Source organism: Alosa pseudoharengus, unplaced genomic scaffold (assembly GCF_046254945.1).
Source record: "Alosa pseudoharengus isolate Yale_2024_CS ecotype anadromous, Long Island Sound unplaced genomic scaffold, YU_APseudo_1.1 YU_APseudo_1.1_scf_2, whole genome shotgun sequence".
In the NCBI taxonomy this organism is placed as follows: domain Eukaryota; kingdom Metazoa; phylum Chordata; class Actinopteri; order Clupeiformes; family Clupeidae; genus Alosa; species Alosa pseudoharengus.
The window spans coordinates 31,382,690-31,396,291 of NW_027468663.1; the positions used below are offsets into that span (position 1 = coordinate 31,382,690).

At 42.3% G+C, this 13,602-nt stretch overlaps 1 protein-coding gene across 4 annotated transcripts; it reads right to left on the reverse strand.

Moving 5' to 3' along the window:
• On the reverse strand, positions 1-9,673 carry acsm3 (acyl-CoA synthetase medium chain family member 3). Of its 4 annotated transcripts, none has more exons than XM_076294541.1 (13): positions 9,590-9,673; positions 7,334-7,544; positions 5,663-5,870; positions 5,338-5,481; positions 4,426-4,582; positions 4,192-4,271; positions 3,958-4,081; positions 3,094-3,174; positions 2,729-2,830; positions 2,310-2,437; positions 2,004-2,103; positions 1,611-1,730; positions 1-901 (listed from the first exon to the last, which is right to left on the reverse strand). In XM_076294541.1, the coding sequence occupies exons 1-13, from the start codon at positions 9,620-9,622 to the stop codon at positions 815-817; spliced, it is 1,575 nt and encodes a 524-aa protein (XP_076150656.1). In that variant the 5' UTR covers positions 9,623-9,673; the 3' UTR covers positions 1-814. The 4 variants fall into 4 exon arrangements, 3 of the variants coding, with proteins under 3 accessions (XP_076150656.1, XP_076150655.1, XP_076150657.1); XM_076294540.1 differs by lacking the exon at positions 9,590-9,673 and adding an exon at positions 8,809-9,341; XR_012988633.1 differs by lacking the exons at positions 1-901; positions 1,611-1,730; positions 9,590-9,673 and adding an exon at positions 8,809-9,345 and having other exon boundaries at positions 2,013-2,103; positions 2,668-2,830.
• Between the last annotated feature and the right edge of the window lie 3,929 nt (positions 9,674-13,602).

Genomic DNA, 13,602 nt, shown 5'->3' on the forward strand with positions numbered 1-13,602 from the left:
CATGGATAGATAGTCTTTATTGGCCAATAGGGATATTCATATTCACATTCAGACATCAGTACATGTTCCATTGTAAAAACATAAGTTGGTACAGCTCCACAAACAGTATTACATGTAACGTAAGTGCAGAGGAAGAAGACATATCACATGACATACAGAACATTCATATAATCAAAAGTCAGGCCTAAATCTGATACGAGCCAGCTGACTTCTATGAAGGCAGTTCAAAGGTCGCATGTCATTTGATGTGCATTAGACATTAGCTGGGCGTACTATAACTACACAGCCCATTTGAGATCTGAATGGGTGCATCAGTCAGTGAAAAAAGTGAGTAGGGTATAGCGTAGTCAGCTGTGTTCAACTATATGTAAGAACTCAGAAATCAGGACTTGATATGAATTTAATCATAAGTCATTGTTTCTAAAAACAAATGGTTTGATTTTTATGAATTAAAATAATCTGTGTGTATAATATGCAAACAGATAGTTTGAACAAAGCCTTACCCACTACACAGGCTTCACATCTAATGATAACTTGGATCAGTATGCATTTGAAGTGAAGTGTTTATATGAGGTGTTGTATCCTGAGTAGAATAGAAATAGCTCCACCTAGAGACTGGAAAAGGGACACTGTCTGTTACTGAGAGTGACTGTAGCGTTATTAATCCAATACTGATCAAATGCATTCCAAACATACAACACAAGACGCCAGAGACATTAACAATCAGGCATGGAATTCATTTAAATTCATTTACTGTATTTATCTTTACAAATGCAGAAACTGTATTTGAAACAGTTGGATGAAATAAAATGCATCATCCTCTTTCCCACTCTTTGTTTCGAAGTTCAACTCTTCTGATTTTACCACTGACTGTCTTTGGAAGCTGGTTCACAAACTCAATCTGAAAAACAAAAAGAATTTTATTAGGACTTCTATGAAAACAGGGTAATGCTTTTGGATGATAACAAGTGTAAACTTTCTTTGGGGATTAAAACAACGTCAATCGGAGTAGTTTTGAGTAACACCTGAATATGCATTTACAACAAAAGTTTGTCCCTACAGACACACCGAAGCAATTTTAACTTTGTAAGTGCAAGAATGGGTATAAGAATGACTGTTTATGCAGTCAGTGCATTACCTAAATTCCCACAATATTGCTAGAAGTCCATACAATTTGATTACTGAATGGCACACAAACTACTACCAATGGACGCAAAAGGAGGACGGTGGTAAATAAGTGGACTTTCATCTCGCAAGAGGTGAATAATAGTAGGAATAATAGTAGGAATAGTAAAATAGCACTGACTGCACAAATAGTCCTAGGGACCCTCTCCACAGTATCACAGATGTGAAATGATATTTTGAGCATGGTCAGTAACTTAAAGTAGCAATTTACTTGCCCCAGAGGCTATCGCTATATACTATTTCATTGTAAATGCATATTCCAGTCTTTCTTAAAAACTACTCCAATTAAAGTTTTGGTCCCCAAAAAAGAGTTTGCACTTCTTACCATCCAAAACTAGACCCTAGGTTGTTCTTAGGGTGGAGTTTAAGGTATAACTTATGAACAATGTAAGCAGATTTGGGGAAACGAGGCCCTGGGCTCTCACCTTGCGTGGGTATTTATAAGGAGCTGTGACTCTTTTCACATGCGTCTGCAGCTCTGCTCTGAGTTCATCATGGTCCCTGGTCTTAAACTCGGAGGACAGCACAACAAACGCCTTCACTACCTGCAGCAGGAGGACAAATAGGCGTTAAGAGCGCACCTGGCTCACACTGAGCTGTACTCTATTCCAGCCAAGCAACAACAGTAGCACTGAAGGCAGGGTGTATTCAATTGACTGGTTGAGTTCAGATATAAAAGAACAGGCTTCGATACTGCACTTTTAGGTGTAAGTGTGATAACATCTTCCCTATATGTGATTATTGATTCACAATGTTTACTGATGTTTATGTTATTAGTACTGATAGGTAAGGTCAGACTTAAATAAACTCTTTTGTACCTCTCCTCTGACTGGGTCTGGGCTACTGACGACAGCGGACTCAGCCACGGCATCGTGCTCAATCAAGGCGTTCTCCACCTCAAAAGGACCTATGCGGTACCTGCACAGTCAGATAAGACACCAGCACATTAGAGAGTTCCAGAAAATACACACACACACACACACACGCACACACAAACAGACACAGACACAACACACATGGCTTTGTTAATGCAATTACTGGAACTGTGTATTTGTGTTATCTGAAGCCCAATCTGAATTTGATTCTCTTGAGAGCCTCCAAGGACATAATAAGGCAGTGACTACCCTGCCGAGAGAATGACGTCATCTGCCCTCCCCACAAACCACAGGTAGCCATCCTCGTCCTGGAGTCCTCTATCTCCGGTCAGGTAGAAGTCTCCTCTGAAGCACTCTGCTGTCCTCTGGGCATCGTCCTGAGGATGGGGAAGAGAGGAACAGATGGAGAACTCTGCGTTTTAGCCCACAGACTGATACTGTATATGTTCCCAGACATCCTAATACATTCATTAAGCATAAACTAATTTATCTGGAGAGATATATTGTTTACATCTGACCAGGGTGAACTCAAACACACACAAACAACACACAATCATATAGTGAAACTGAATAGTGCCCTCTACTGGTCATGTTCTAAACTGTGTACCTTTAAGGATCCTAAGGAAGGTAAGGTGATGCAGTGTTGTATGTAGCCCAGAGGGTGTTACCGTGTACTCGGTGAACAGGGAGAAAGGCTTGTGAGGTCTCACTCGGATGGCCAAATGTCCTTCCTTCCCCTGAGACACAATATTTCCTTCATCATCTATGACCTCAAGACAGAAAAGCATACAAACAAGCAAGCAAATGATCATCACATCCACCAATGAAATATCACTATACAACATAAATTATGTAATGCCATTCTGCTTTTTTTCTTTTAATACCTGTCAGTCAAGATGGTCATGAACGGTGATATAGGAGTCATATTTCAAATTTGTTACAGGATGTAACCCATGGTTTATAAGGTTATTTATAAGTACATCCCACATTCGTCTGAGAAAACATTTGTGTTGCATTCAGACCATTGCTCTACCTGTACATCGTATGCTGGCGAAGGTTTGCCAAAAGATCCAGGCTTGATCTTCATCCCCTTGAAAGTCCCAGCAATTAACACCTTGTGACATAAATAAAATGGGTGTTACTGTATTATGAGCACAGCCAGGGGATATGCCAGATTTAACCCAAAAAAAACCATGTTATTTTATGTAGGAACTCCATACCCAGCTACACCCTATATGTATCATCCAGCTTTTGATTGATGTTAACCAAAGTTATAAAGAACTTTGTTGGTGTTGCATCGTTTTCACGCGGGTCATCTTTGCCCTTGGACATTTTCAGCTGGTTGGAAATTGGACTAATTTTATTTGTAATTTTTATTTATTTTATTTATTAATTTGTTTGTTGTATGTCTTGTATGTCTTGGTGTCACGGGTACGCTGGCGACTACGCCGCTCCGTCCGGCATCTTTTGTGTTTGTTATTTCTTAAATGTATGTCTTGGTGTCACGGGTACGCTGGCGACTACGCCGCTCCGTCCGGCATCTATTGTGTTTGTTATTTCTTAAATGTATGTCTTGGTGTCACGGGTACGCTGGCGACTACGCCGCTCCGTCCGGCATCTATTGTCTTTGTTAGTCTGTGTCAATGACAATGTCTTATATGTGGAGCGCTTTGGGTTGCACTCTGTGCATGTTAAATGCGCTATACAAATAAATCTGACTTGACTTGACTTGACTTAACCAGCCTCTGTTTGTGCTTTACTAGATGCTAAAACCAATTTTACCATTCTGTCTTATGCAGGAAATACACAGCCGGTCATGAAACTGCAGATCTGTATGCACACTCTCAATTCCCCATCTTCTCTAGTGTATGAGGAAGCCCCCAGTGAGAAGACCTACTGTCTCTGTCTGTCCGTATCCCTCGTAAATGTCCAGTCCCGTGGCCTCTCTCCACTTGCCCATCACTTCCGGGTTAATGGGCTCGCCAGCACACAGGCAGTGCTGCAGGCTGGGGAAGCTGAACCTGCTCAAGCAGATGTGGACATACTTAGTGCTAACATTTCTGGATGACAGCCACACTGTCTCTTGGTCTGTTTAAATAATGACATGACTTGTGTGGGCAGTAATATGTACCTGGACATGTCCTCTTGAACCAACATGCGATAGGCAGTGGGGGCAGTGCAGAAGGTAGTTATAGGATAACTGGACAGAGTCTGGTTCAAAAAAAATATTGAACGAGTTAGCAGCAAATATTTCACAGTTACTCATGGTGTATTTTAGCACACAGTACAAAAGAGCTCATCATCAAACTGAACAAATTCTCACTTTTTTGAGTCTCTTTTTTCAGACCCTCGGGATCACCCTTACCTCCAGAACTGTTGATGACTCGAAACGTGGCATATGGTGGACAAACACACATGCTCCCTGGATCCAGGGGGCGAAAACGCTACTCCAGGCTGACTTGGCCCAGCCTGTGTCTGAGGTGTTCCACATCACATCTCTGTGCGTCAGGTCGAGCCAGTACCTTCAGACGCAGAGTCATTGCAAAGTATGCTAATGTATCGCTTATTTTACTGATTAATCGTGTAATTGTTTAAAGGTACACTATACAAGATTTTCACCTTAATATAACCTTTACGAAGCCAATTTCATGGTAAACAAACTTGCAATAGGCGAATCGTTCACCTCTAGCTATACAGCATAGATGTAGCGAGTCACTACCGAGAAAACCAGCCATGGAACTTCAAGAATGGCAGCCCGACAAATCTCGCGAGAATCATGAAACATTACCTTGTCAGTAGATATAACTCTTCGGAGATAGTTTTTGCCTGTTGTTAATCCTTCACCTCCACAACAAAAGCATTTTCATTGTGTATAGGGGGGATAAGTCACAAGAAGTTTGCTATTTACAACAGCAGAGTAAAATATAAATATATTGAGACTCTAAAGGGAGCTCTACAGTTGCCAAAAATACCTAAACCTGCATAGTGTACCTTTAATCATTGAAATGCTAGAAATGTTGAATGAATGTTGATGACTTTCCCAAGTCCAAGAATATGTCTTCAAATGCCCTGTGTAGTCCACACACCAAATATATTTTTTTTCACTGTAATAAAGGAGTAGGCTTAGTAACGCAAAGTTTCCTTAAAAAATGACACAACCCAATTAACAATTAACAAAATAGTTGATGATTAATGCAATAGTTGACAACTATCCAGTTAATCGATTAATTGTCACAGCCCTAGATGGATTAAAAAGATATATTAAGCAATTAATTACCTGCCATTGACAGTGAGGCCTATTCCATAGCTACAGTGACTATGCTGGGTCATTTTAGGAGAGCCTGTGGTGCCGCTGGTGAAGAATATTGTCATGGCCTCATCGCTTTTTGTGTTCACACAAACATGGTTTCCCGACGCTCTCCTTTGATGAAAAGACAAGGAAACACACTCAAAGTCAAGGATAGTTATTGCGTTCCTCCTCCTCTTCTTCAGCTGATTCAATTAAAGAAAGGCTTGTTTTGAATCGTGCTGAAGAGTTTTAGGCTGACATAGACATATGTGCATATGAACACACAGCCTTATAATACATCACTACTGGCCACCTTAAGAGCTCTCCAAAGTTGAGCCATCCCTCTCTCTTTCTTGGGGACACAAGGAGTTTGGATTGAAGAGAGGAGCACTGTGGAGCCACCGAGTCCAGCAGAGGGGCCAGAGACTCGTCCGTGACCACGCACTTGGCCCTGGAGGTCTGCAGGCGGTGGAGGATGTCCCGGGCAGTGAGCTGAGAGGTACCGGGAATGAGAACCGTACCTGAAGAACAACAACACAACATGCAGAGAGGTTACTTTCGACAAAGCATGACTTCTGGAAGGGCAGAATGACTGTGTAGAGACACACGTGGGAATCATTGAAAGCAGAAGCATGGATTTAGGTTTAAAGTTCCATTTCATGTTTCACTTCCCAGTTGATAAATCAGTCATTCTGAAATGTAAGACAAACCACAGAGTATTTTCTAAACAATCTTAAAGGTCGAGTATGTGGAAAGTCAGTATGTAAAGTCTTCTAACTTCTTTTAAGTTTTTTCTTAAGTCTATATTTGTTTATATTTTTTTCCGCCTGTCAAATTTACAACAACAACACCGACAACTTGCATTTTTAAAGCGCTTTATCAAGGCACCCACTGTAAAAGCACTTTACAGTAAAGGGGGAACCTCACTAGCCATCCCTAATGTGTAGCACCCACCTGGGTGATGCACGGCAGCCATTATGCGCCAGAATGCTCACCACCCACCAGCTTGAGGTGGAGAGTGAGGGAATAAATGACTGGGGGAATAATTAGGAGGCCAGACTGAACGAGCCCGGTTGGGAATTTAGTCAGGACACCAGGGAAACTCCTACTCTTTGCAACAAGTGTCGTGGGATCTTTAATGACCACAGTGAGTCAGGGTTTAAAGCTGCAGTTGGCAAGTCTCACAGATTGAAGAGACTTAGCGAAAATTTTGAATGTTTACAACTCTCATGTCTCTCCCCCATTACCACCGAGCAATCGAGTTTGTGCTCGTCAGTGCGCACCAGACTACACCAGACTGTGATTGACAGTCAGATCTCACACAGCCCTGCTCTGACTGGACCAGAAGAACCGGGAGCTGTGGATTTTTGCAAAACAAATAACAGGCTCTAGGTGGAGGTAGAAGTGTTTTTTTTTTCTAAAACTGGCTGATTTATGTTGTTGGAGCATAGTGTCGGTTTCAGCGAATATGATAAAAAAAAATCTTGCCAGCTACAGCTTTAACGTCTCATCCGAAGGATGGCATCTACAGCACAGTGTCCCCCTCACTGCATGCCCCAGATCAATTTTTGGCCAGAGGAAAGAGTCCCACATACTAGCCACCCACCAACATCACTTCCAGCAGCAAATTAGTTTTCCAAGGAGATCTCCAATTCAAGAACCAAGTCCACACCTGCTTAGCTTCAGTAATTCAGCAAAAACAGGGTCTCTGAAATTTACACAAATGAACACACCTGAAAAAAGTAAGGAATCTAAGAAGATTATACTATATTAATTACTAGATATTGAATTTTTAATATGATATTTCATATTTAATATATCTTTATTGCATGATTGTTATAGATGTAAAAGCTTTTTTGAGCACAAATACTACACCGGTACATACTGATTCTGAAGTGAAGATTAGAGCAAACGTCATGCATGATCTCAGACAGTTAGTGTTAAAAGAGATAACAGAGAGAATAAAATATTGTTAATGGCTTACCTGTTCTCAGACAAGCAATGTTGACCAGCCACCACTCTGGAATTCTGGGTAGTATCAGGAGCACCCTGTCCCCTCTCTGAAGCTGGCACTCCTCTGAGAGAATGTTGGCAAGGCATCTGGAGTGGAACCCCAACTCCTCAAAACTCCACCTGATCTCCTCTCTTCTGTCATTCACCCACCAGAGAGCAGGCTGCCCTGACTTCTCTCCCCGCTACAACGTAACAAATGAGGGTAGATTTATACATGTACGCTCTTTTACTGTTAGTGTCTAATATCATGTTTTAAAGTGACATTGCCATTATACATCCAAAAGTCTGACAGTTAGCCACCTTACAGTCCTCCAGCTGAATTTTTCAGTGTGCTCAAGGGAACTTTACTGGTCTATTGCACGTAACTCTGTAAATGGGGAACAAGCAGTGGCTCAGACCAATCCATACACTCTCATGTACGGTGGTCTTATTTGACTAGTTGTTGCAAGTAGTTGAGCTCAGCTCAAATATCAACAGCCTGTCACCAGGACCATGAACTGTCCGTAAAAGAAATGATCACATTTTGCTGTCTGTGTGTAAGACTGAACCATAAGGAGATGACAGATAGGAATTGATGCACCTATTACAAATAAAACCACATCCATACACTCAAACCGTTGCACAGGAAGATAAAGTAGGCTAGCTAGGCTACATATGTTATTCAGCATCTCTTCAATGTCATATTGACCTGTTCAGTTACAAAAAGAGAGCTATTGATCTCTCAACAAGGGAAAGACTAACTGGCTGTGATTTTATCTCTCTCTCTCTCTCTCTCTCCTTCCTTCGCATGTAGGGCTATGAAACATTTCTCCAGTTATTAAAACAAAATCAAAGTAATGTGACACAGAGGCAAGATAATAAGAGAAGAATGTTGGCAAATGTGATACACTGGTCCAGCTGGTAGGCTATAATCCATGACATGCATGCCAGTGTAAAAGTAAATTCTGTGGGGGCATCCAACACGACCTGACACACAACACAACCTCACTGCTTAACCACATAATTGACGTTTTGTTTAGGCCTACATGTGTTAAATGGAAGTCAATGGTAACAGGAAATCGGTAAGCGGTGACCAAAGATTATTTCTCCGGATAGCGAGACGGCGCGCGGTAACTTTACCGGAGTTAGCCTATGTGCGAAAACGGGAGAAGCCTAGACTTTGGACGCACAAACAAACACACGCACATATGTGACAGATGCACATATGTGTTTGTTTGTAGACCAACGTTAATTTCACTTGGGTTTGTTTTATCAATTGTCCGATAATAAATGCTGCTATGTGAACACAAACGAACCCAGGGAACAATGGAGAAAAACTGTAGGCTATCTATTCAACACCAGCCCGTGATTCGGGACAAAATATGAAAGCGCCTACATATTTAGCCTACTTATTTTACATGAAAATAGTATTTAGAACACATAACATGCTTCTTGATGTTTCCCCACCTTCTCTTTGGCCTCCCACTCATCCAGCACATCTTTGGCAAAGTTAAAAAACTCAGGAATGTGAGGGTTGTAAAGCTGCCGTAGAATCTCGTATGAGGTGAAATTTTGTGGAAGAGAACTTTTCTTTCGAATCTGGTGCCACCAAATCGATTTTGTACATTTGGATTGTAGTTGATAAACAAATTGTTCCCTACATCTTAACTTACGACAAAAGCTATTTAGTAAATTCATCTTCTCACATCGAAACAAAGACGAAGTGCTATGCAATTATATCTGCCCTTTAACACATCAACACAACTTTGTAACCAGGTTAAAGTTAAAAGTGGCGCCGCCGTCTTTGCTAGACGAAAAGCCTCGATGACACATCAAAATGCTGTGTTGTAGCCTAGCATATGCACTGGAATTTGTCTTAAGGACAACCTTCCGCCATATTTTGACCTAGATGCCCTTCGTAATGGGAATTACGTGATCGGAACTGCTTCTGAAAGCGATATGAATGAATGACCACTGGTTAGGCTACTGTACATACGGCGACCACAGGCTGTGCTGTATTTTGTAGTCTATGTAGGCTACACTTTCCTGGAAGAACGTGCCTGCGAAGAAGCACCCATACAGAAATGTCAGACAGGCGAACAGTTGCCGCAATTGGAGAGACTGAAAAACAATCAGAGCAACGAAAGAGACAGAGCAAGGGGAACCCAATTTGCCTACTGGTTGTAGGGAGAACCTAGCCTGGGAAAAACCGAAAACTATTTTAAAACGCACAGGTTGTAGTTCCTACCTGTAGTCCATGACAACGCAACGTCTGGATCATGTAACCTATGTCTCCCCAAGTGATTTAGAACTAAACAAATATCAATGATTTATTTAGTTTGCTTTCTTGCAACATTGACATTATTAGGCTATGCATTTGATTCAAATGGCCAGGCTGTCAGTCGAGGCAAAAGCCAAATATCCAACAACAGTTGCAGACTCTGCCTGCTTGAACCACAAGGGATGTGCGCTTTAAGTTTAACTTGCGTTGGCTTTATTTCGTCTGCCTGCAAATGTAGCCTAGGTTTAACAAGCTGCAAATTCACACAGGGTGCAGCATATATTTTTAGCTATCCACAAGTTTCTTACATCCCATGTCTACTTAATTAGGCCTAAAGTCATTTTCGTTGGATAGCCTATTGCGTAATACAACCTGTCCAAATATAGCATTTAGGGATCATTATTTGTGTAGCCTAAAGTGACTCAATATTGATTCGCATAGTTTATTATCACATATGAACATCACATTAAATAACCGAGGACTTCAGAGACGGCAAACTTCTACCACCATTCCCAAAATGTTATCCCAACCAATTAAATAAATTTGCGCTTATAACGAGGTGAAGTGAAGCGCGTTCCCGAACAACTTATTTTCCTCTGAGGGAATAGACCTCTGAAGTTCGCCTACAAAAAAGCTGCCATCTTTGACATCCGGTATCTGGCGATTTTTCCTATGGGAAAATAACATGGGGATTTTGAATAATCGCACCTGTTAAAGTCTCGTGGGGATGAAAAAGTCTGAAATGCAGACGTTTTCCTGAACACACTTTTGTCCTCTGCCTTCGAGTGGATACTGTTATCTCCGGTAAGTGAAGGCGGCACACTTAGATTTTTGCTACTCCAGAGCTAACTTGCAATGCAATTTGCCATAGGTAGTTAGCTTCAATTAACAACCGGATCTCCTTATATGGGCAAAGATGGCCGTTTTGGATCTTTTTTGTAGGCGAACTTCAGAGGTCTATGTCCAATCTTCATCAACGACATACCGTTGTACCTTACGTTGTCTCCGTCTGTAACGTGGAACCCAATAGGCTAATGCCCATATAATGAGATCCGGTATATTGGGGCTTGGAGGGTTGCCGGTTCGAGCCCCGACCAGTAGGAAAAATGTGGGCGGGGGAAGTGGTTGAGCACTGCTCTCCCATGCCCACATCCACGGCTGAAGTGCCCTTGAGCAAGGCACCTAACCCCTCACTGCTCCCCAAAGCCGCTGCAGCAAGGCAGCTCACTCCGGGTTAGTGTGTGCTTCACCCAGTGCCGGATCAGACCTCCATGGGGCCCTAGGCAAAATCCTGCTAAGGGGCCCTCCTGCCTGAACTCCAAGGGCCAAAATGTATTGTTTAATATTATCTGACACCTCAGTGCTCCCAATACAATCATCCCACCCCATTTTGGATGTCTACGGAAGTTACCAAATATAGTGTTTTCCCCCTTAAAGGACCTTCACAGCTATTTAAATGCCCAGTATCAGGGGGCTGTTTGCTTTTGATACTTGCTGTACATATCCCCTTACAAAAAAATAACTGCAGTTTTTTTGAAGTACAGTTCAGTTATAGTAGGCTGCAGTGTAGTAGCCTAGTATTTTCATGTCCAAAATACTGCATTCCCTGCACTGTTCCCAACACAGTTTTGATGCTCAGTAATTTGCAGTTTGACACTTGAAGTAATGCAGTCATTTTTTGTAAGGATCTGAAGGCTAGTAGCCTTCTGGCTGAGGCTGACTGTTCTTCACCTGTGTGTCTGTAATAGGCTATTCGCCAAAGACATGGGCTACTGAACTGGCTCCCCTGATTCCCGTCAATATTTTTTTAAAACGTAGACTACGTGAAACAATCATTTTAATACTTCATATAGGGCTAATTTACGAAGTGCATCTATTGCCCATGCATTACATCCCATACATTCTACTTTCCATTTTTTTTTTTAATGTAGCCAGTCGCCCGCGTTCAACAAAGGGAACATGCGATTATTTCACAACATTGCGAAGTACTATGACTGGGAAAGGCTGGCAAGCAAGCCGCAGACAGATATATTCACTTCCCTGTTAGGTAGGCCTAGGCTAGGCCAGCAACACGCGCTGGAGAGATGCGTGTATCAAACCATGGAAAGAACACACGTTTACCCGACTGCTGTTCCCGCTGTTCAAACTCGTTAAGTTTCTTCCGTTTTTCATGCCCTGAATGCTAATTCGGTTTCATGTTTATCTTCCTAATGTATGACTGTATACTTGTCTGTCACTAGCTAGACTCAAGGGGAGACGGGGCCTTCATTAACTTAGATAGATAGATAGATAGATAGATACTTTATTGATCCCCAGGGGAAATTCAAGGTCTCAGTAGCATAAAGACAACACACACACATTCATTAACAGCAGAAAAAGTAATTAAAGTATATATTATAAAAAACACAACTAAGCAATAAGGACAGTAGAAGATAAAGAATATACTAAATATACTAAAATACAAATTATACTAACTAACACTTAATCTAAATCAATTCTAAAAACAGTATCCACATAGTGGTGATTAATCAATCAAGAGGCGCTGGTAATGACTGAGGCAGGGACTGAGCCTGTGATTCTCTGTGCATAGTAAGGTAAGGTAAGGTAAGGTGCTCTGTGTGAGTGAGTGTCATGGTGATAGTGCAGTGGTGATAGTGGTCATGGTGATAGTGCAAATGAGTAAGTCCAACAGTGCAACAATGCAGAAATAACGTCTATATATATCTATATATCTATATAGCTATTTTAAGAAAAGGTATAAGTGTGGCCACAGCTCGGCTGTGGCATGGAGGGAGGGGTTATGCATATGTGCTAATGTGCTAATATAGCACGCAAACAGTGAGGCAGAAAGACAGTGGTAAAAAGTGGCTAGTGGTAAAAAGTGGCTTGTGGACAGACAGTATCCAAACATGGAGGGGGTGAAGAGGCAGACAGACTATGCAGAGAAGTCTATCTCTCCTCTTCCCTTAAGTGAAGCATTGAACAGTTCAATGGCCCTGGGGACAAATGACTTTCTCAGTCTGTCTGTTGTGCAAGGCAGTGAGCGAAGTCTCCAGCTGATCAGGCTCTTCTGCTTAACAATAGTGCTGTGGAGTGGGTGACACTCATTGTCCAAGATGTTGATCAGTTTGTTCAGGGTCCTTTTGTCAGATATTGAAGTGATGCACTCCAGTTCAGCTCCCATTACAGAGCCAGCTTTCCTTACCAGCCTGTCAATTCGCCCCGCAACCTTCTTCTTTGTGCTTCCTCCCCAGAATACTGCTGCATAGAAGAGGACGCTGGCAACAACAGACTGGTAGAACATCCTGAGGAGCTTGCTGCATACATTGAAGGAGCGCAGCCTCCTCAGGAAGTACAGCCTGCTCTGCCCTTTCTTGTAGAGTGCGTCAGTGTTGGCTGACCAGTCCAGTTTATTGTCTAGGTGGAGACCCAGGTACTTGTAGGTGCTTACCACCTCCACATTTACCCCATTAATGTGGACTGGTAGCAGAGTGGGCTTAGACCTGCGGAAATCCACCACCATCTCCTTGGTCTTTGAAGTGTTGAGGTGAAGATGATTGAGTTTGCACCATTGCACAAAAGCCTCCACCAGGATCCTGTACTCCTCCTCCTGCCCGTTCCTGATACACCCCACAATTGCAGTATCGTCAGAAAACTTCTGCATGTGGCATGACTCGTGTTGTAGCAGAAGTCAGATGTGTACAGGGTGAACAGGACTGGAGAGAGCACAGTTCCCTGTGGCGCTCCGGTGCTGCTGATCACAGTGTCAGAGAGACAGTTTTTCAGTCTGACGAACTGTGGTCGCTCGGTCAGGTAATCTGTAATCCAGGTTACCAGGTGAGCATCCACACCCGTCTGCAAGAGCTTGTCTCCCAGTCTGAGGGGTTGGATGGTGTTAAAAGCACTTGAGAAATCAAAGAACATGATTCTCACAGCACTTTTCCCCTTGTCTAGGTGAGAATGTGTCCTGTGTAAAAGAT